This window comes from Artemia franciscana, chromosome 11 (assembly GCF_032884065.1).
Source record: "Artemia franciscana chromosome 11, ASM3288406v1, whole genome shotgun sequence".
Classification (NCBI taxonomy): Eukaryota; Metazoa; Arthropoda; class Branchiopoda; order Anostraca; family Artemiidae; genus Artemia; species Artemia franciscana.
Genome location: NC_088873.1, coordinates 15,528,796 through 15,552,708, shown reverse-complemented (window position 1 = coordinate 15,552,708; position 23,913 = coordinate 15,528,796). Strand labels below are relative to the sequence as shown.

General features: G+C 34.4%; 1 protein-coding gene across 7 annotated transcripts in view; it reads left to right on the top strand.

Annotated features, from left to right (window-relative positions):
- Positions 1-23,913, top strand: part of LOC136032870 (microtubule-associated serine/threonine-protein kinase 3-like) — a 217,535-nt gene that overhangs the window by 100,956 nt on the left and 92,666 nt on the right. For 5 of the 7 annotated variants that reach the window (XM_065713284.1, XM_065713282.1, XM_065713285.1 and 2 more), the window contains 3 exons: positions 7,278-7,383; positions 12,856-12,922; positions 15,103-15,184. In XM_065713284.1, the coding sequence (XP_065569356.1) occupies positions 7,278-7,383; positions 12,856-12,922; positions 15,103-15,184 (255 nt within the window). Of the gene's footprint in view, positions 1-3,284; positions 3,561-7,277; positions 7,384-12,855; positions 12,923-15,102; positions 15,185-23,913 lie in introns of those variants that run through there. The other 2 variants (XM_065713287.1, XM_065713283.1) reach the window with 2 other exon arrangements.

The following is a 23,913-nucleotide window of genomic DNA, read 5'->3' as shown; positions in this document are numbered from 1 at the left end:
ATATCTTTTTGGTGTCCGACCGACTAATCATTTTTACGAAAGGGTTAGAATTGTTGTCTCTTATTCTTTCTGCTGCGGAAACCATTTGACGTTTATGCTGCCCTTTGTCGTGTAGTGTATCCGAAAGATTATCTTTATTTTGAATAATGAACTAGGCACATTGGATATATCATTTCTATTTACTTTTATTGTTTAGTAATGTAAAATTGCTGATGAATAAACAGGTTTATTTACATGAATTTAACCCCATACCCAACGACAACGATATGTTGGCTTAGAGGTTTGAAATCCATCCTTTACGGTGAAATACAAATGACATAGTAGGATAAAAAAAAGGCCTCTTAGAATCGTGCAAGAAGATCTTCCCCCCTTACGCAAATTCCGAGGTAAGATCATAAAACTGCGCGGAAATAATTTGAGAACTTGTCATTTTATCATGAAGGTGGTGAACTGTTTTCGTACCTTCGCTCTCAGAGACTCAAAAAAGCTTTTTTTTTGGGGGGTAATGTTACCCATCAGAGTTTTGTTTACACATAATTTAAACGGCCCTAATCATCAACATAACTAATTTTCCACCTCGTATCCGTATCTTACCTCATATTCCTTCCTTTTTTTTATTAATGTTTCGACTTGCGTGTATGTAGACGTTACAGTAGATCGCCCACTAAAAGGATCCGATAACTTGTTCCACTACGAAAATGTAGTTTTTTTTAGAAGAAACGAAGAGTGTTTAAATGTTACTAGGTGTGACCGAGCTTATCATTGATTCTTACCTAGTAGGAAATGGAGGCGCTAGCTTATTGATGGCCAGAGAAACGCAACTCTTGGAAACGGAGATGTGATAGTTCTCCAGACTGGATGAGAAACAGTAGCTTTCTCAGCTCTCTCTAAGGTTGTTCCTAGTGGTCCTTATTTGGATATGATCCAAGTCTTTGACTATGTGATTGAGAAAGCTTGAACCTTTGGATTACATTAAAGTGGTTGCAATTGAGATTACAATGATGAGCCTCGCATTTGCAAAATTGATTAAGTTTTCTTGGACATTTTAAAACGTATTTTAGCGTAAAAGCACTTAATTGAATATAACCTTCTCAACGATGTTTTGCGAAAATAAAGATTACCACTAAATAAAAAAAAACTTGGTATTTCAAAAATATTTTCTAGACTCCAATTAGTCTATATATATATATATATATATATATATATATATATATATATATATATATATATATATATATATATATATATATATATATATATATATATATATATATATATATATATATATATATATATATATATATATATATATATATATATATATATATATATATATATATATATATATGTCTACATATTTAGTTCTTATGAACCCTTGAATTTATGTTTACGCACCAAATTTCTCTTATGAAGTCACCAAAGTTCAATAGCAACAAAGGCTATATATATATATATATATATATATATATATATATATATATATATATATATATATATATATATATATATATATATATATATATATATATATATACACTAAAACATTAGATTTGGCTTTCGATTCTCTTTATTTGTCAAAACTTGTTCTGGAGTTCCAAAACTTTAAACTTGTCTCAAATATGTTGTCTTAAAAAACAAGCAAAGTGAAACTTGTGTTGGCAATCATAATAAATAGTTCTGAACTAGAAAATCACATTATTTTGTATGTATATTAAGGAGATATAAGAATCAAAAACTGTATCAGAAAGCTGGGGACATCTGTTTAGAATAAAGATTCTTGTATTTTGTTAACAAAGCAGATCGCTAGCTTAGGTTGCCAAGTAGGAAGTCTATACCAATGTCGATTGAATGATTTAAGAATGGTTTATGGGTAGCGGTGTCATGAACTACGACTCCCCCCTCCCCTCAGTAACAAATGTCTTTGTGTCCCCCTTCCTTACCCTTGCATAACTCTTTTTACAGCAATTCGATGCCAATGCATATGATTATGGCAAGTCATAATAGTTGTCTGGGTATTGGAAGCGAAGAATTATACGCAACACTCTCCTGGCCGTCTCCTATTGTCATATTTAAATTGTCATATTTTCATATTTTTGTCATATTGTCATATTTTTGCCTATTGTCATATTTTGGCCTGGAGGATTTTTATCAAACATCTCCCTTCACTTTTCTTTCCATTCCTTTTGATTTTCAATTTTTTTTTAGGCAGGAAAAAAAAATGAAAATTAAGTCCAAAATGGAAAATATTTCGAAACAGAAAAAAAAATTCTATAAATGTCTGGTCAGCTCTTACAAGGCCCCGTCGAGCCTTCAAAGATACTGTTCCCCCATATTCCCTCTCGACGGCGCTGCTCATGGAATTTTATTAAGATTGTCAATGTATTACAGTTGTGGTAGGACTCGAAATACGAAAAAGGTCCCTAACACCATTTTTGGTTATTTTACGGCTGATATACCTAAAATGACTTTTGGTTGCCACTTATGGTTACCACTTATGATCATTCGGGTATTGTAAAATGTCATTCGATAAGTCATATATAAGAATAATCATATGTATTTAATAATCATATGTTTTAAAATATATTTTTCAATATCTAGGGGAAGGGGTTTGTTTTTCTTCCAATTTTCCAAATCACTGTTGAAAAACAGTGTTTGAATTATTGAGGTATCTTCATCATAAACTGTCTGTTGCTTAATTTGTGAAGTTTGTAGCTTTGTATTTAATTTTGGATCGATGAATCACAAAAGACCATTTTTATACAGCTCGTAAAAAGTTGTGCCAGGAGAGACTATTTTTTTTTTTTGCTCTACTCTAATTAGTTATGGCCCTCAAGTCTTTCGTCACTTCCACCAATTTAATAATTCAAAAATCAACGGACTGTTTAAAGTCCGTCATGTCGAAGCTTTTCCAAGTCAAGATTGGTTCGAATTGGGTTTCCAATTTGATTCACATTATAAAAAAGCTCGTGTCTCTTTTTAAGCCCTTCTTGGGGCTTTTCAGTTGGTACCTTATTTATTCTTATTCCGCCCATTGACACATATTCGGGAGTGAAAGGGGCATAGCTGCCTCCAGAAAACCAAAAATATCGAGTAAACTGGAAGCCTGATATATTCTAAATAAATAAGACACTTCTAAATTCAAAAATAAGATCCCTTAACCTTGGCAACGTCCACCATCCTACGCTCAGGAAAAAAATGATTCTGGTCAATTCGGAGATGGCAAGCAGAGCTGAAATAAGTAGAAATTTGAATTAAGGAGGTTATAAGCTTTCTCAATGTCATACTCTTAGCAAACATGGTCATAGTTTGATTATATCAGCGGGGTTATGGCTGGTGGGAATGAGCCCACTTCGCCTCGCCGTCAGTGTCTTCTCCGCTCCGATGGTCTGGCGAGGTTTCACTCACAAGGAAATTGCACAGTTCGTTCCTCTGTGCCAGTTTCCAAATTAGCACTGGATGGTGTTAAGAATGGAGTCCAGTCGTTCAACCAAACAAAAACCAGGTCACAGCTTTCTTTGCCATTAGGCAGTCCTTGTATTTCATCTTTGATGCAACTGAAGGTTTGTTGATATGATTGATTTTTTTACTGCATGATGAAAGAAAGTAGAAAAAAGAATGATTATAACTTTTCTGTCCTTAAAATTTGTTATCTGTGTTATCTAAGGAGGTTATCTGTCCTTAAAATTTAGATGCGAAATTTGTTTGAAAACTAATCTCAATAAAGAAAATGGCTGATGTAAGATGTTCGGCAATCTATATATATATTTGCGAAAAGTTCACTGCCTGGGTCCGATTATGGTTGTATTTCGACAATTTTAAAATTATGCACGACTACAACACCAATTATATATCCCGTTTGTAATTTGTTGGATTGAACAACGTTATCTTTCAAGAATAAAAACATCTTGATCAATCAGCGAGGGGGTGCCACTTTGAGAAATCATATGCACCAGGTTATGGGTGCCAAGCGTGGCGGAAGTGTTCCAATCTTGGTGGAACTATGTGTCACACATGACGTTCTGACAGGTACACCTTATGGTGGAGTTTGGACGTCCCTTTTCATTCAGAGTAAAGATTCAAGGCATTTTTTTTTTTAGTTAGTAAAGGTGGAAAAGGAACAGTATTTTTACTTTCTGTCAGATAAATCTAGCAAAAGATACTCAAACATTGTCAAAGGTGTATCCAGGATTTTCGTTCGGAGGGGGGAGGGGTCTGCAAAACAAACTTTGAAGGATTCTTTAAAAAATTGTTTAAATTTATTTTTGTTGCGTTCTGGTAAGTCGGGCATAAATTTTGGAATGGGGGAGTTCCCACCCGGCACCCATCCTCCTGGATACTGTCTTGGACTTTGTAATAGTAGGCAATAATTGGGACCAAATAAGTGTTGATACAAGTTTTTCAAACCATTTTTTTTTACCATTTCAGTTTCCTTTCCTGTAGTTCAAGCGCAACGCTAAATCAAGGAAAACACATATCATTCATAATTTTTGGCTTTTTTCGACACGTTTCGTTGGGGCATAACCTTAAGAGTTATGACTAAGTAGCACGTTGCAATGGTTAAAATTATGCTATTATTTTTCTAGTCTTGACTGAAGTTCTTCATTTATGACATCAGCTTGACAAATGTGTAAAACCGCTTTATCTAATTTTCAGCCAAAAGTTTCTTTTTTGTATTGTCAATTTGTCCGTATTGGTATTAGTGTTATTTATGGTTGCTAATCAATATTAAAAAGAATAGAGGAGACATTTTTTTTCTTTATGAAAGCTTAACTTTCTTTTTGAAGATAATTATCTTCTTTATAATGTTTAGATATAACATATGTTGTTTCTTTAAAAACACTAAGTGAGCTATGCTTGTTTCAAAAAAAAAATACTTAACGCAGGTGACAGTTGTTTCTCTAGCGCTATTATTAAAGGTCACCAGGGACGAGAGTGATCTGAAGCATCACCCCCCCCCCTCCTAAATTCAAATAATTTAATCTCCAATTAATGATTTAATTGGGTTTTTTCTTCTTAAAAGTTGCACGGAAAAGTATATCTTCAGGTATTCCTTGAAATCTCAGACTCCCTCTTCCCAAAAAAAAGGTTATTCGAGGTTGAAAAGAGTAATCCCTACTGTAGAAGGAAAACTATTACGACCGTTTTGCTGATTTGACGGTTGTATTGACCCATCAGTTTAAAGAAATGGAATCTCACTCAACACACAATAGATGAAAAATGAAAAAGCACATTTTTTTCGTGGAAGAGGACGGAAGGATGATTCTCTACGTTTAAAACATGGGTGTCGTAAGATATTATTTGTACGGGAGCCATAAAGCTCCTTCTGCCGCAGATGTTTTAGCTAATATATCATCTGAATCATCTTTCGGACCTCCCAAAGATACTTATGGGCCTTGGGTCTTTCGGCTCCTGACAAGGAGCCGAAATCCGGGTTTAATTTGAAAGGCTCTACTACTTTAAGGTTAAAACAGCTTTTTGACACTCACCTGTCTGGGCCTTTTTGATGACGGTATGTGATAAAAATTCCTGATCTTACCTCTTCTCGACAACCTTAACTTTGCTCTTTAAGATTAAATCATATTATATACGTATTTCATGGAATTCAGCTATGGTTTTCCATCTGTATGTTTTTAGTACGTTATTTTCTGCATTTTTAGTTTACATATTTTAATATTTCAACGTCACTCGTTTACTGAGATTCAATTTTACCCATCTACCCAATTATATTTTTGAAATTTACGTTGTACTTTTTATAGATTGAATGATACTTCAGAAATACGAAAATAGGAAATTTTATTTATTATATCTTTCTCTAAGAAAAAGTCAAAATGATATCATAATTCTAGTTGGGTCATTGGATGTGTCTGAAACTAATGAATCCAATGATTCAATACCTTGTTCTTTCGGTGGTAGTTGCAGCTGTAGGCCTGTCGCGAAATTGCATGTTTCGGAAGAAACATAACACTTAAATCGTTTATAATTACCCCTATACTATTGTAACGTTTACTGAAAATTAGTGTTTTAAATTAGTGTAAATTGAAAATATGTTGAGTGGATTTCCTCGGATTGTAAATATCATACGCACCATCATTTTCGCTGTACTGACTCCAAACTATTGGCTAAAAATTTTCTTTTTGAATATAATATGTTCTTTTAGAAATTACTACACTTCTATTTAACTTTTCTATATTCTAAAAATATACTTGAGAAACTGATTTTTTGAGTTATTTTTATAATTGTATTTTGTGGATTGTGTCTTTCAAAGTTGCGAATTGTCTAGGTCAACTTATACAAAACAAAGCAGACAAACTGCTTCATATAAAGGAGTTGGAGCTAATTTTATCAGTACCCGTCCTGTCTCTATCCATAGACGTATTACACAATATGCTAACTTTATGGTCTTTTTGCCTTCTAAAACCGTACATTTTAACATGTTCAACAGCCCTTATTTGGCATTAATACCATTTTACTCTTTTAAGGAAAGGCGAATAAATGTTATGGAATCATTTTCTGCTATAACATTAAGGGGCTGTGTACTATCTGTCATAACTGTAGGTTACATAACTTTTTGCCTCTGGGGCTAGCTCTTCCTCCCGTTCCTCAGCGCTCAGTACTGGTCGACGCCAGTATATTTGCCTATGATGGAGACAGGATGAGGGGCCTTTGCACCCTCTTCTGGACTTAAGTGGCTCTAGTATAGGTTAGGCTATGCGAAACAGTCTACTGCTTAAATCCGTCGCAAACAAATGCTAATAATTACTGGTTGTTGTTTATGGCGGACCATGATTTTATTTTAAATTGTAAGTATAATTTATAAACTTATAATTATAAGTTTTTTATATTCCCAAGAAGGACGAAAAATGAGTTATCTTTTCGTGCATAACCGCGAAAAACTTGTTTATAGAATGATAAGCTATTTTGTTTTTTCCTGCAAGAAAACACTTCAATTACTTTGACTTTTTTTATATGGAATCACAGAATGTATTATCCTATCAAAATTTGCTGAACTTGTTTGATACATCTTTCTACAAAAATGAAATTATTTGAATGGAAAAAAAGTGTTGAATAAACATATACTAAAGGTTTTCATACTTCCTGTGTATCTTTTCCCCTCTTCCTTAAAAAAAAAAACTTTCGTCCATTTATTTGACGAAAATTCAACTTCACCTCCACGGTTAGATGTGTTTATACACCTGTTCAATTTTACTCAGTTTCACATGGATTTAGAAACAAGAAAATGGGACGTAGATGCTAATTTTGAATGTTTTCTCTTTTAGAAAGATTTAATGATCCCCCGTCGAAGTGGAAGGCCATGTCATCGTAAAAGCTTCATACTGGCAACATCTCCTACACTCCCGAGATGTCATTCACCACTTTCGCAAGGTAAAACATTTAGCTGAAGTTTGTAATGAAAGAAATTAGGGAGACATCAGAAGTATTGTCTGCCTGTGTATTAGGGGTTTATTTTTTAAGGAGGAAGGTACTTGGAGGGGAAAGATAGTGTTTTTTTGGGTTTGCAACAATTTTTCCCCTTGATTGTCACTTAATAATAGTTGTAGATACGTCAATGGGGGGTGGGTATAAGAAATGCAGGAAAATATGTTTTGGAGCTTCAATAATTCTATTTAATGCACGAGGGAGGAATAAATGACCTACATGGGGGAGGAGTCCCAAGTCTCCCCTTTCTTCTGTTTCATCGTGGCATCTACAATTTATTTCTTGCTAGGGGGTATGCACTGTGTTTCTTTGATCTGCATTAAATTTGTTTCGCCAGCCTTGTCTCTGTTTGTTCAGTATAGACAGAGTGACTTTGTTCGTAAACCCTTGGGCATCATATTGGAAAATTGTTGCAAAGCTACTGTATTTTGATCTAGCGTGATCGTGAAAAAATCGTTTTTTGGATCGTTACTTTCCTAAACAAAAAAAAATTCTATCAGACCGCATTATCAATTCTCTCATGAAAAAAATTAATATAATTTTTGGTATTTTTTGTTGCTATAAAGGCAGACAGGAGTCTTGCCTGCTGGCAAAGGATTTTCGCAGGTGTTATGCTGGTTTTGATCAACGAAAATGAGCCAAATATTCTTCATGTCATTTCTACCACTAGAGAATCTTTAGGCAAACTCTTTTAGTAACGTCGTGTCATTGCCAAAATACCCACGTATTTTTTTCTTATGTAGTATCTTGTTTTGAACCAAAATCTATTTATTCAAAAAAAGTCAAGATAAATACTAAGGTGCGACTTTTGAAGAGAGGATATTCCGTGCATCCAAGGGAGTGTCCACCTGCTAAATGAAAAGGAAATAAAAAAATACTGGGTAGTGTACAATAATATATGTTAAAAGAAGTTAATGGTGTAGAAGTAAGAACTAAAGGAAAAAATAGAGTGATTATAAAAAAATGTGCAACAAAAATTAAATAAATAAATTAAGAAATGTGAACAGTAAAACGATGAAATACTTTACCAGCTCTTGGAATGTAATAAAACGAAGCAAAAGTCACAAAAAAGTCAATAGAATCGATAAAAGTTTTATTAGCCATATCTTAAAACATAATACACTGGGCATTGATGGATGCTTCTGGTTGCTCATTCATATTCTGTCTGTAACTAACTTAGGTACACCACGGGAAAAAACTGCCCCAGGATTTTAGCTAGACCGTTTCCTGTAAAAATTCTTGTTTGTACACCATCGTTTTTCTGCTTGATTTTACTAGAAAAACAATCGTATCTAGGGTCAGTCTTTTAAACATTATTTTCCCCCTAGTAGTGATGATAGCAATACTCCCGTGAATACCTCATTTGCACAACCGGTTACTATCCATGGAACAGGGACAACGACTATATAATTTGGGTCATTGACCTACTTACATGACCATACTACAAGAGATACATTATTAAAAAAAAATCTAGCCGGCATATCATTTTCATATACCTGGACGTGATTATAAAGAAAATTGAAGTACGTATTTTGACGACTTATTATATTAACTTTTATTTGGATTGAATGAAACTGGTCTTATTATGCGATTGGGTATAGTAAACCCCGAACTTATGATTCCCAATGAGTCAATTTCTATGGCATTTTTTTATAAAAGGAACCTATTGTCATCCATCCCACCTCTAAGGAGCCCCCAATGCCCCTCACCTTTTTGAGTTTAGAATTATTTTGGGACTTCGAACTTTTTGGACTTCGATTTTTGAGAACTGGTTGTAGCTGGTCAATATGGTTTTTGGAATTTTTTATGCGGCTGTCCCCGTGGTACTAAAGGCTGGTCGTCGACACTACCTAGTTTATTATGTGTTTTCATTCAGTATTTTTTGTACATTGGAATGATAAACACTTGCATCGTATTTTTAAAAATTTGAAAATGATATATTCCAAGAAAGTGTGCGCATGATAAAGTTATCGTTATGTTGAATACTGACAAAGACAAGTATTTGAACTATGAGTCTGTCATTAATGTAGAAATTTATGCATGCGTTATCATGACAGTGAGAGATTAAATTCCTTTTGAGTATCGAAAAGGTTCCACGCTTATGAAGGTGGATATAAGAGAGTAGTATTTCCAGAGAGGTTAGTGCTCAAAGATAATGTAAGCCTGAAACTAATAGTTGACGATGAGGGTCAACTTCTTGCTAATGGTTGTGGTGACACGTTACCCGTTGACAGATCTTATCCTCATCCCTCTGGTAGTTGCATTCAAATAAAAGCAAAGGGAAAAAGAAATGCTGCACTGATGCACTACTGCTGCACTAATGTCATAATGCGTATCTTGTGTATGTACCAAATCTGCAAACTATATAAAAATAATGTGGTAATAGACAGTTAAATCGAAAGTAAACAAAAATGGTATTGGCAGACAATATAACAACGGGGTATAAAGATGAATTGATGAAAACACAAAGCGTATGTGAACTTCATTACTACTATTGGTTGCACACCAACAGATATAGTCAATGAACTAAATAAGACTAATGATGAAATGTGTGATGTGATTTTAGCTGAAACAATTTTAATACTCGTGTATGACGCCAAAATGGAATAAGTATCATGTCCAGAGAAAACATAATGAAGTATTTTGTGGAGTATATTCAAAGCAATTATTTTTATTTTTATGATGATATTATACATGTTGTTATTTCAAGAAAAATATTGTATACATTACTTTGTTATGTCTTTTTAGTTTATGCTCGCAAGGTGAACGTTTAGAAAGTTTATTAGAAATTTGGAGATGTAAGAAAATGAATCTTCAGAGACATAGGTACTACTACTGGGCTCTCTCTCTCTCTCTCTCTCTCTCTCTCTCTCTCTCTCTCTCTCTCTCTCTCTCTCTCTCTCTCTCTCTCTCTCTCTCTCTCTCTCTATCTATCTCTCTCTCCGCGTGCCTCTGTTTGACTGCCTGTTTGTTTGTCCCCGTGTCTGTCTTTGTATGTTTTGTATCTTACTCTGTGTGTTTGTATGTGTTTTTATCTGTTTCTCCTCTATGTGCCTCTGTTTTTTAGTGGCGTGGCTTGTCTCGTCTCTACGCCTTTTGTGTTTCTCCGAATGTTTGCTTGTCTCAGTATTGAAATAACAACATGTAGAATATCATAATAAAAACCAAAATGAATGATTTGAATCCATTCCAGAAAATAATTCAGTATGTTTTCTCTTGACATGACACACATTCCATTTTGGGGTCACACACGGGTTTTAACATGGTCTCAGCTACTGTCGCATCAAACATTTCATCATTGGTATTTTTGGGTTTATTGACTATATCTGTTGGTATACGATCAATGGTAGTAATAACGTTCACATGCGGTTTGTTTTTTCATCAATACGTCTTTTGTACCCCATTTATATTGTCCGCCAATACCATTTATATTTTGCTTTCGATTTCACTGTCTATTACCACATTATTTTTACATATTTTGCAGTTTTGGCACACAGACAAGATATGCATTATGACAATACTGCAGCCGTAGATATTTCTTTTTCTCTTTTTGCTTTCATTTGAATGTGAATACCAGAAAGATGGTGAGAGGATCTGTCAAAGGGTAACGTGTTACCAGAACCATTAGCAAGAAGTTGACACTCATCGTCAACTATTAGTTTCAGGCTTGCATTATCTTTGAGCGCCAACTTCTTTCGAAATGCTACTCTCCCACATCCATCGTCATAAGAGTTGAATATTTTCGATGCTCCAAAGGAATTTAATATTTCACTGTCATGAAAACGCACGCCTACATTTCCAATAAGATCTACACTAATGCTTGTCTCATAGTTCAAATATTTGTCTGTCATCATTCAACGCAACGATAACTTTAGCACGTGTACATACTGTCTTGGAATATTTCATTGTCACTTTTTATTAAAGATGGTGCAAGTGTTTATCATTCCAATGTACAAAAAAAAAATATGATTGAAAACATATAATAAACTAGTCAGTGGCGATGACCAGTCATAGAGTACCATGGGGACAGCTGCATATAAAAAGTTGAAGTCCAAAAAATTCTAAGTTGAAAAAAATTCCCCACATAATTCTAAGTTCAAAAAAGGGGGGGGCAAAAGATAGGATAGGCTCATTGGGGGTCCCTTGGAGGTGGGACATGAATATGCCATAGCAATTGATTCATTTGGGCACATAAGTTCGGCAGTTTACTATACCCAAGTGTTTCATTCAATCCAAATAAAAAAAAATATTCATATAAGTAAATCGTCAAAATACGTATTTCAACTCTCTTTGTTAATCATGTCCAGACAGGTATATGAAAATGAAATGCCAACTGGATTATGATAATCATGTATTTCTTGTAGTATGGTCATGTAAGTAGGTCAATGACTCAAATTATATAGTTGCTGTCCCTGTTACATGGATAGTAACTGGTTATGTAAATGAGGTATTCATGGCAGTATTGGTGTCATCACCACTTCCCTTTTCCCTGTCAAATTGCAAAAGCCATATATATAAAAAACGAAAAAAAAAAGAAAAACGATGTGAAGTTTTTGGATGACAGTCACAAAGACAAAGGACTCCATTAGCAAATTCTTCCAGAGAACTAGCCATCATTGAGATTTGTGAGATTTGTCAAAGTGGGTGACATAACAGGGAACTGACAAAGAGGCCAAATTGTTCAAATTTGAGCTGATTTTTAGCATTTTCCCAAAAGAAACTGGCCCTTCCTGAACTTTAAAACGAAAAGTCGGCTCCGTTTAATTAAAAAAAAAAACACACTTTCTAATGACGTAAGTTTTATTAAATCTGAACAGCTGTATCTCCGGCACAAAAGAAAAACATTAAGTGATTTTTCTAAGATTCATGGGAAAGTCAGTGTTGGCTTTTAGTTTTCTGTCGTTTTTCAGATCTCTTATCCTCTACAGATCTCTTATCCTTAGATCTCTACCTTAGATCTCTTATCCTCTCTTATCCTCTACTTGTAGAGATCTCTTAGATTTACACGTAATGGCAAGATCTCGCAACCAATTCTAAATAGTAAGGTCGTACAAACTGAAAAAGTTTGTAATGGGCGAGATAGGGTGATCCTTTATGGTAACGTATCATTTTAGGTCTTCTGAGGTTAACACGGCAGTTCAAAGCCATTCCAGTTTCACGGCTTTAAGTATTAATTCAAAGATCACCACTTATCGAGGTGACCACGACATGCGTGTTTTAACCAAAGTTTTCAGAGTTTTTAGGCGTGGCTTTATCCTTTAGGTTATCTAAGCAACAACACTAACCTAATCTTTAAACTAATATATGTACGAACAAACAAACTTTGTAGCCTTTTGAACAAAAGACTGTACGCAACAGCAAGGGGAACCTTTACACATTAAGACAATCAACGATTTTAATCATTCTTTTTTTTTACAGGAAGTCCGTTGGACAGTCCGAGAAATATGTCTCCTTGTCATCCGTTTGGTCTTTCTGGGCCACGAAAGTAAGTCATGGTTCATTAAATTATGTTTATTTCGACTAAGAATTAAGGTATAGCGAATCGCAGGTTTTTTTTTCTTAATTTATAAGGTTCCTCTAAAACTACCATAAAGTCAATAAAAGTAATTAAGTTCAATTATTGTTAACTTATGTGTTATAAAAAGGACGTCTAATATGGAGGTATTCGAAGGAGTTTGACCGCTGCAATATAAAATTCTAATTACCACTAGTTACTATGAAACGACATATCTGATCCTAAGTAAACCTTCAACCAGAAAAAAAGGGCTCTTTAAAAAGTATTCATAAGTAATGCAGCCTACGTATGCAGAAATTGATGTAGATGCCTATAGAGCAGTTCTTTTCGGTAAGATTGCAATAGTAAAAATAGTTGGGTGTTCGCATGTTCGCAAAATCATGCAAATGGTGAGATTCCGTAGTATGTTTGAGTGCTTAACTCTTCTCTCAGTACTTGCCTGCCCTAAGTAGCCAAAGCGTCATTATCTTGAAGTTATTGATTTTTTGGGAAAATGGACCAAATAATTAATTTCGATGCTGAAGATTCAGTGATATTCGTCATATTTATCTTCGTTCCGATATTTAATTTTAAGTATTTAGAAGAAAAAGTTTGGCTACGTTTCAGCTATTGGGTGGAGAATAGGGTAGTGTCTAGTATTTTTGTTCGGGGGGAGGGGTTACAAAAATAAACTTTACAAGACGCAACAAAATCTGTTCGAATGTAATTTTGTTATTTTTTACGATTGGGCAATTCCGAAGGGGACGGGGGTTAGTCGGGTAAGCCCCCCCATTTCCATCCCCTCTTGGATACGGTCCTGGCGAAGACAAGCATTGTAAATCATCTTTAGCTTTTTTCCTGCTGGAAAAATGGGCTATTCAATCATATTTAATTTAGATTTTTCTCCTCCGTTAAACACCCCTCCTACTTAATTTAAGAGGCCTTGGATATTTTTCAGAAAAATTTGCTACAGGGGCTTCGGAATCAGCAATAAAGCAACGACTAATTTTTATTAACAAGTCAGAACATGCTCGGGACTTCATATATAATTCATTGTTTGGAAAAATAACTTAAAGTACTAAGAATCAAGTTTTTTTTTAACCTTTAAAGTCACAATATATTATCATAAATGCATTTTTTTCAAGAATTAAATTTAACATCCACGCTGTAAGAATTCAAAAATGTAAGTTTTTTTTTTTAATTTGGATGTTGGAAAGGCCCAAGGTGTTTTTTCACAGTTGAAAAAAGTTTGGAAGATTGGGAAGATAAGTCTGCGAACCAAGATTATAATGTTACAAGCTACAATAATGACAGTAGTCAAGTATGGTTCTTAAGCGTGGGCGCTTCGAAAAACGGAGGAGGATTTGCTAAATGTTTTCCAGAGAAATTGACTACGGACCGTTTTGGATACCTGACTGACTGACCGTATCTCAAACAGCAAGCTGCACGAAAAATGAGATTCGATCCCACTTTCTAGTGCTATAATGAGAAAAAGATTGACATGGCTAGGACACATTCTGCGAATGAAGGATGGCAGATTCCCAAAAATCGTGCTTGTCGGCCAACCGTCTAGGGCCAAAAGAAAGGAAGATCGTCCCCGAACGAGGTGGGAGAAAGATTTCAGGGAAATGGGAACTTCCTGGATGGTTGTAAAGAATGAGGTTTTGAATAAATTGGGATGGAGGGGCAGTGTGTGTAGCTGTTTTGGGCTCAGGTGCCTTGGTGTTGCAGCGAGTTGTTAGTAGCAATAATAGTAGTTTATTTGTAAGTGTAGGTGGTACTTTAATGCAGTTATTAGTTTTGGAAAGTGAAAAAGGAGATGGGATTTAATAAACAAAAAAGTGAAAGACTCTGAATCTATTACGGTAAGGAATAACTTGAAGATATAGGGACGAAACAGAATCATTGTTTTTTAATCCATTTTATCTGTGTTTGTTATAAAATGTAATTAAGAACACTCTATAGCCTTAAAACCTTAAGTAAATGTCACAAATTTAGCGAAAAAAATGAGATTTCAGGTAAGTTAAGGCCCTGAAAACAAGTTTGTTGCTTTTTTTCTTTCTTTTTTTACCATAAATCTGGTACAATAGTAGTGAAGCAACAAACACTGTCTTATTTAGTTATTTTGTTTATGTGGTCCAATTTTTCTTTTAATGGTGATTTTTTGTCAGTAGGGGAGAAGGCCGTAGATGGTCAGTTGCATCTTTGCCATCATCTGGCTATGGAACAACTCCTGGAAGTTCAAACGTTTCGGTAAGTCCTGTTTTGAATTAAATAAACGCGTATTCAACTTAATCTCTTTATATGTGGACTTTTATTTCGTACCCCCCCCCCTCCATTTACCTCCTCATTGAATACTTTTCTAGCAACCTTGGGGGATACATTTGGGAACAATCGGGTAATTTGGGCCCTTAACATGGATTATTTTTGTTTACCGTCAGTTCCTTGAGCGAATCCACTCCAAAAGCATGAACTGAGTGTGTGGCAATTTTATTTTGTAAGTCAATCAAAACTTGCGATAATATTAAATATAGACGAATATAACCTGGTTCTTTGTTTAGGGAACCCAAAGAATCAGAAGTTTAAGAGAGGAACGCCAAAGCACTTTGTCTCTCCAGGATCTAATTTACGGACTTTAAACATCTGCTTTTGACCTAAGTTATCTTGCAAAATTTTCTCTTGGCAATTTTATTGGTAAAATGTCGGTAACATTCTATTAGCCATATAGTTTTACTGTAAAGATTGTTTTGTCCCTCCTTCCGTGTTTTATTTTTTCTAATTACTGTTTGTCAGTTTTAGCAGGGTCACCCACTTTCCACCACCTGGTGTAGCCTACATCTCATATCGCCACATGTGATCAGTTCCTCCACGTGTGGTGTAGCCCCAAAGCACTTGGCACAGTTGCTCTAAGTTTGGCACACTTTTGCCACGCATCGGACGTGCCTTGTGGAGTATGTGATTTCTGAAAGCAGGCGACTCCTTGTCAATTTTATTCATGAGAACTTCATGTAAGACCAAACAATTGACTGTCCAAGTTTATCAAGGTGTTATCGTGATGAGTCTACCACACATCAGCCTCCTTTAGTTTGGGGTTAGTCATAAAAATGTAAATGCATTAAATATTTATAGTGTACCATCACTACAATATTTTCTAATATTTGCTACTTCTAACGTTAGAAATGACAACTCGTCGTGCCAGGTTGCTCCCAAAGAGTAGCTCCTCAGTACATAATATTTCCGGCTCATCTATCCCTCTTCTTATATTTAGTCTTCGTGATGGAGGTATAGAGGTGTGGCTTTCTAGGCGAGGGGTGGGAGGTACCAGATGATTTTTCCAAAAATAGGGTATATAGGGATTAAAACAGACACGCGCTCACAAACACGGTTATAGATCCAAAAATTACTTGTGGTTGGGGGATTATCCCGTGTCAATTTTCAAAAAAATTACTTTCCCTTTCAACTTTTATAAATTTTAGCCTGAATTAGTTTTTTTTTAATACCAATGAAAAAAATGGCTATTTCACTTTATATTTGGATGACATACGACGAAGCAAAATTACATGCGTAAAGGGTAAAACTTCACTCTCTTAATTATAATTTTATCTAATATCTACATGCTAGCCAAATGAATAAAACCTTGCCAAAAGATGAATGGTAAGAATTAAAAAAGAAAGAATAGTTATACCGTATACTCATTTGAGAACTAGAGAAAAAGCATTTGCTATTCTATCCCAAACACAAATTCCACCTACCACCGCTTCCCCCCCCCTCACCAAAATAACTTTCCTTTGAAGTTTCAACTCGATCCACCGACCTTGAGAAAAAATAGGATTCAGCCCCCTGTCGTAGAACCTCACAGGATTCACTAGGTATTGTTGACGCTTACGAATTATATAAAGTAAGGTTGGTTTTAAGTAAGATGGGTAGTGGGGTCTAAGATATTATATGCATACGGAAATTGTAGCCTATAATATATCGAACTGGTATGCAAGTCTGTCAACAACAAGAGCGATTTTATATAGGCTTTCGGTGCTCCCATCTACAGACTATCGTTGCACACATTCTCATCTGTAAGGATTTTTAATATCCTGCCTTTTATTTAATTTGTATCAATGACCCGTGTTTCAAAAACCATAGCTGATGGCATTTGGACTGGTCGCCTTAAATTTAGCGTAATCCGGAAAATTTTGGTTGCGTTATCTTGTGGTTATATATCCACAGGACATAACAGTTGTCCAATAACTATAATCTATGATAATAATTAGTGATAATATTTTATTTACAATTTATAAATTATTTATTTTCCAGGAAGCTTTAGTTTTAGATTTAAATAGTTTCAAACTACTTTTTTTTAAAACTTGTGAAAAAAACTGCTCTTAAACTTTTTTTTGCTCGACGAAAGGCCACGACTACAAAAAATTCCTTTCAGCATTTGCAAAATTTTAACCAACCACGTGTTTTATTGCTGCCATGCTGTGTGTTAACTTATGGAAATATTCATTATCATTATCTTTTATTACTTGGAAGTATAAGATCTTATTTGTTAGTTTTGATAGGAATGTCAGATGTTCAATTTTAACTTTCATTTTGACAATTTAAGACTAACAACGATACCATTGTTATTCACTGAATGTTTTTTAAGTGACTGTGGGAAATTTAGTTATTTTGTTGCTTTGTTTTATCAAATTAGGGTAGTTGCCGTTTCTTTAAATTAATTTACGGTTATTGCGTTTTCTTTAAAATTAAGTTAGGGTAGTTGTATTTAAAAAAAATAAGTTAGGGTAGTTGCTGTTTTCTTTTATTATCATTATTATTATTAAGTTCAGATAGTTGTTTTTTATTATTAAATAACGGTAGTTTTGTTTTAAATTAAAATAGGGCAGTTGTGTTTAAAGAAAAAATTAAGTTGGGATTGTTGTCTGTTTTTTTAGTTAGGGTAGTTGTGGTTACTTCTGCTCCAGCATATTCTGTGCAGTTTTTATTTGCTCCGTACCGTTTTAAAGTATTCTATGTGTATGCGTTATTCTTGTTTTTTAAGTACAAACTTAAACGAGAAAAACATATATTGTCTAATAAAAATGTATATTGAAAAAAAAACCGACGGGTTTAAACTTGATCCAATTTCAATACAGTTAAATTTGTGAAAATGTACAGCATTTTCAAGCCTTTATTGGTAAGGGAGAGGAACTGAGACATGCTAAGCAGCTTTACATGAGAAGTTTTGGCTCACTGGTTCTTCTGAAGTATATATTTATGCTTTGACTTTTAGGCAAAAAAGAGCCTGCGCCAAATATGGAAATACTTGGGGAGGGTTCAACGGATGCATTTTCATTGCTTTTTAATTCATCGAATCCCTTACTCAATTTATGAGCGTAAAGGGTACGCGAAAAGTATTTCTCTGATAAAAAAAAGTTATTTTCATTTGTTTTGTGTGTAAATAGAAGTTATACAGGGGTCTTGAAAAGCTGGAAAATAAACCAGCATTTTTCGGTTTTTAGGTTGTAAATTGGCTATAGTTTAGCACTTGTACTGTCCTGAAAACCAATTATAAAAAATCATAAAAAACATCAGTCAGAATCAGAAAAAAAAACTCAGCCAAGTATGTTTAACTGGGAATTATAAAAGAAAGTGTTCATTCCAAGTTTAAAAAATTTGAACCTCCCTTTAAGATGGCTTTAAAAAAAAAATTAAAGCATGCCTTTAGATAAATCGCCAAAAATTAAATTTTTTGACATATTCTATAATAGAATATTAATATTAATCTATGAGGCAGCCAATCAGAAAAAAAAACCAACAGCATTTGGCCTGAAATAACAGCTTATAAACAACTTAGCTACGACTAATCAAGACCCATACACGAACATAGGACAATGTCGCTCCACACATCGTCTTAAAATTTCTGTTTTTTTTTTTTCCTTTTTTTTTTTTACTGGTGACTGGGTCTTGTGATACCAGAGGATGGACTCAGCAACTTAATAATATTTTAGTATTTCCGGTTTGTAGGGCACTGTGACTACAAATCAATGAGGAAGCTACTGAAATTTGACGCAGAAAAAAACTGAATTGTTTTCAATATTTTGATACCTGTTCAAAATATATTTCCTTAATATCAGGGATTTAAGTTAGCATTACGATCAAGGAAATTTTGTTTGGACATCTAGAAAAGAATTTGCTTTGCACGACTTTTCAAAAACTTGAAAAAAAATAAAAGTTGATTTGAACTTTTTTTTTCAAAATTTGTATTGCTTATAATGATTTGAGTACGAACGCTAAGAAAAATATATGCTGCTGATGTTAGTGGTGTCTTGTAATTATAGTCCGCATTGAGTAGTTGAAGCGTGCACTTTAGTCAGGGTCAAACTGAAAATAGGTATTTACGAAGTGATTCTTTTGAATGTTCGTTGTTAGTGTTGACTCAACAAAATTAAATCACAATTGTTTGAATTAGTTCAAAATAAAACCCTAAAACTTTAATATATCTGATTACATTTGTATATTTATGTGGTCCAGCAACCATTCTTCATCATTTTATCGTTTATTTTGAGATTAATATTTGAGACACATTTTGCAAGCTTAGACTTTCACATGTTTCTTTTTATTATTTGTCTTCTTGTCAAAGCTATTCTAATACCAGCACGTATTTGGACAGAGCGCAGAGAAAGAGAAGGAAGAGGGGGGAGCTCTTTTCAGGCTCTTTGAAAACTACTATAGGATGTTTATTGGATTTCTCTTTTTCAATCGTAACAGTTCTCTGAAAATGTTCCTTATATCTAGGCATGTCACTCATACTGCAAAAAATTGCCTTAGAGAAATACTGACATTGCATTTACCATAGAAACTTCATTGATTAGGCCTCAAAAGCTAGGCTTTTCTGACCCTAGTGGTCCTATTTGTGAATATGACGATAATACACTTGTACATCACGTTTTCAAAACTTGGTAATTAGGGGAAAGAAAATAATAGCCAATTGTTTTAGGCTATTCATAATGCCAAATGAATAAAAAAAACTTTTTTTTAAATGAAAGTAAGGAGCGACATTAAAAAAAACGAACAGAAATCATTCCGTATATGAAAGGGACTGTCTCCTCTTTAACGCCCCGCTCTTTACACTAAAGTTTTTTTTTATTGTTTTAAAAGGTAGAGTTGTGAGAAAGAGTCACACTTTAACGTAAAGAGCCCCCTTCATAAACGGAATAATTTCTGTTTGTTTTAGGTTTTAATGTCGCCCCTTACTTTCTCTTAAAAAATTTTTTTTGTTCAATTTCTGAACGTTTTTGAATTAATGCAGGTGTTGATTTTAGATCACCATACATGAATAATTAAAGCGAAATTTGCATATTAACTTTACTTTGTTTGGCTAAATGGATTTATCAATATTTTGATCGGACGATTTTGAGGGAAAAAGGGCAGGGGAGGGGGCCTAGTTGCCCTTAAATTTTGTTGGTTACTTAAAAAGGCCACTAGAACTTTTAACTTTATTTACGAACGTTTTTATTAGTAATAAATATACGTAACTTACAAATCAACTTACGTTACGAACTTCTATATTCGTATATTTTTATTACACATATGGAGGGGGGGCTCATCCCCTCCTCAATACCTCGCTCTTTACACTAAAGTTTGAATTTTGTTCAAATTCTATAAGAATGACCCCTGAACCACAAAGGCCGTTTAATTAGAATAAACAGCTCTTTTGAAATTACTAAAAATACTTTAGCGTAAAGAGCAAGGTATTGAGAAGGGGACGAACCCCCTCATATACGTAACGATTTCTGTTTGTTTTAAGTTCTAATGTTGCTCCTTATTTTCAGTTGAAAAAACTTGTTTTTTTTATGTAATTTCTGGACATTTTTGAATTAATGAAGATTTGATTTTGACTCACCGTACATGAATAATTATAACGAAATATGTATGTTAATTTTACTGTTTTTTTGGCTAAATGGATTTCTCCAGGTTTTAATCGGAGGATTTTGAGAAAATAGGGCGGGGAAAGGGCCTAGTTGCCCTCCAATTTTTTTGTTTACTTAAAAAGGCTACTAACTTTTAATTTTATTTACGAACGTTTTTATTAGTAATAAATATATGTAAATTATAAATTAACTTATGTAACGAACTTCTATGTTTGTATATTTTTCTTACGTGTATGAGGGGGTTCGCCCTCTCGTCAATACCTTGCTCTATACACTAAAGTTCGAATTTTGCTCCAATTCCTTAAGAATGACCAATGAACCACAAAGGACGTTTAATTACAATAAATAGCTCTTTTGAAATTACCAAAAATACTTTAGCGTAATGGGCGAGGTCTTGAGGAGAGGACGAACCCCTCATATATGTAATAATTTCTGTTCGTTTTTTTTTAATGTTGCTCCTTATTTTCAGTTGAAAAAACTTGTTTTTTTATTTAATTTTTCATTGTTGTTTTAAATAATGCTGGAAAATAGAGCGCCCCCTAATGGAAATTCTCTTTCCTCATGATAAATTCCTCCGTGGAAATATTATCTCACGTAATCCCCGACCCCCACCCCTCCGCCACCAGAAAAAATACCTCCTGAAAACGTCATTATACTTCGTCAATAACCATTACTATATGTAAACAATGTGCAAAGTTCATAACTTGCAGCCCTTCCCCAGGGGACTCTGGGGGATCGAGTAGTCCTCAAAGGCATATTTAATTGGTTTTTGTCTGTCTCAACATCCTGATCCAGTGGCTTTGGTAAAAAATGAGCGTGGGAAGTGGCCTAGTTGCCCTCCAATATTTTAGTCACTTAAAAAGGGCACTAGAACTTTTAATTTCCGTTAGAATGAGCCCCCTCGACATTCTAGAACTATTGGGTCGATACGATCATTCGTGGAAAAAAAAAAACAACAACAAATAAACACGCATCCGTGATCTTTCTTCTGGCGAAAAATGCAAAATTCTACATTTTTGCAGGTAGGAGCTTGAAACCTCTAGAGTTTTGTTGTCTGATACGCTGAATGTGATAGTGTAATTTTAATTAAGATTCTATGACTTTTAGGGGATGTTTCCCCCTTTTTTCGAAAATAAGGCAAATTTTCTCAGGCTCGTAACTTTTGACGGGTAAGACTAAACTTGATGAAACTTATTTATTTAAAAATCAGCATATAAATGCGATTCTCTTGATGTTTATATTGGTATCAAAATTCTGTTTTTTAGAGTTTCGGTTACTGTTGAGCCGGGTCGCTCCTTACTACAGTTTGTTACCACGAACTGTTTGAGGACGGGAATCGCCGCACTGATTTTCTCCAGTCATTATTGCAGAAAAGAGTACCTGATACCGGAAAAGGTTTGGTCGTTTGTACATCTTACAGTTCTTTTCCAATTTTGTTTCTTCTTTCTTGGAACTAAGTTCAATATTATGGCGGGACTACATCGGATCTCAGGAATGTTCTATTCGGTTTTGTTAGAGTTTTCAACTTTAACAGCTTGGAATTGCGAGTAGGAACTGAAGTAAATAAGAATTGCATGCCTGTCGTATATCGGATAAAGGGTAACGTGTAGCTCTTATCAAACAGTTCGTGGTAACGAACTGTAGTAAGGAGCGACCCGGCTCAATAGTAAACGAAACTCTAAAAAACGGAATTTCGATACTAAAAGATATATCAAAAGAATTGGATTTTTATGCTGATTTTAAATATATAAGTTTCATCAAATTTAGTCTTTGTCATCAAAAGTTACGAGCCTGAGAAAATTTGCCTTATTTTGGAAAATAGGGGGTAACACCCCCTAAAAGTCATAGGATCTTAACGAAAATTACACCATCGCATTCAGCGTATCAGAGAACCCTGTAGAAAAAATTCCAAGGTCCAATCTACAAAAATGTGGAATTTCGTATTTTTTGCCAGAAGACAAATCACGGGTGCGTGTTTATTTGTTTTTTGTTTTTTTTTTGTTTTTTTTCCCAGGGGTCATCGTATCGACCAAGTGGTCCTAGAGTTTTGCAAGAGGGCTCATTCTAACGGAAATGAAAAGTTCTAGTGCCCTTTTTAAGTGACCAAAAAAATTGGAGGGCACCTAGGCCCCCTCCCACGCTCATTTTTTTCCCAAAGTCAACGGATCAAAATTTTGAGATAGCCATTTTGTTCCGCATAGTCGAAAACCATAATAACTATGTCTTTGGGGATGACTTACCCCCCACAGTACCTGGGGGAGGGGCTGCAAGTTACAAACTTTGACCAATGTTTACATACAGTAATGGTTACTGGGAAGTGTAATGATGTTATCAGGGGGATTTTTTGGGTTTGGGTGTGGGGTTCAGGGGAAGGGGCTATATGGGAGGATCTTTCCTTGGAGGAGTATTTCATGGGGGAAGAGAAATTCAATGAAAAGGGCGCAGGACTTTCTAGCATTACTATAAAAAAAAAACAATGAAAATATAAACATGAAAAAGTTTTTTCAATTGAAAGTAAGGAGAAGCATCAAAACTTAAAACGAACAGAGATTATTACGCATATGAAGGGTTCTAAAAATGCTTTAGCATAAAGAGCGAGGTATTTAGGAGGAGATAAATACTTCGCTCTTTATGCTAAAAATAATTAAATAATTTCAAACAATTTATTCTACGGCCTTTCTGATTCAGGGGTCATTCTTAAAGAATTGGGATAAAACGTAACGTAAGTTATGTACGTTTGTTGCGTAAGTTAATTCTTAAGTTACGTTTTTTTTTACTAATAAAAACGTTCGTTAAAAATTAAAAGATCTAGTTACCTTTTTGAGTAACCGAAAAATTGGAAGGCAACTATACCTCCTTCCCCACCCCTTATTTCTCAAAATCGTCTGATCAAAACTAAGAGAAAGCCATTTAGCCAAAAAAAGAATTAATATGCAAATTTCATTTTAGTAATTTATGTACGGAGAGCCAAAATCAGACATGCATTAATTCAAAAACTTTCAGAAATTAAATAAAAAAAAAACAAGTTTTTTTAAATGAAAGTAAGGAGCGACATTAAAACTTAAAACGAAC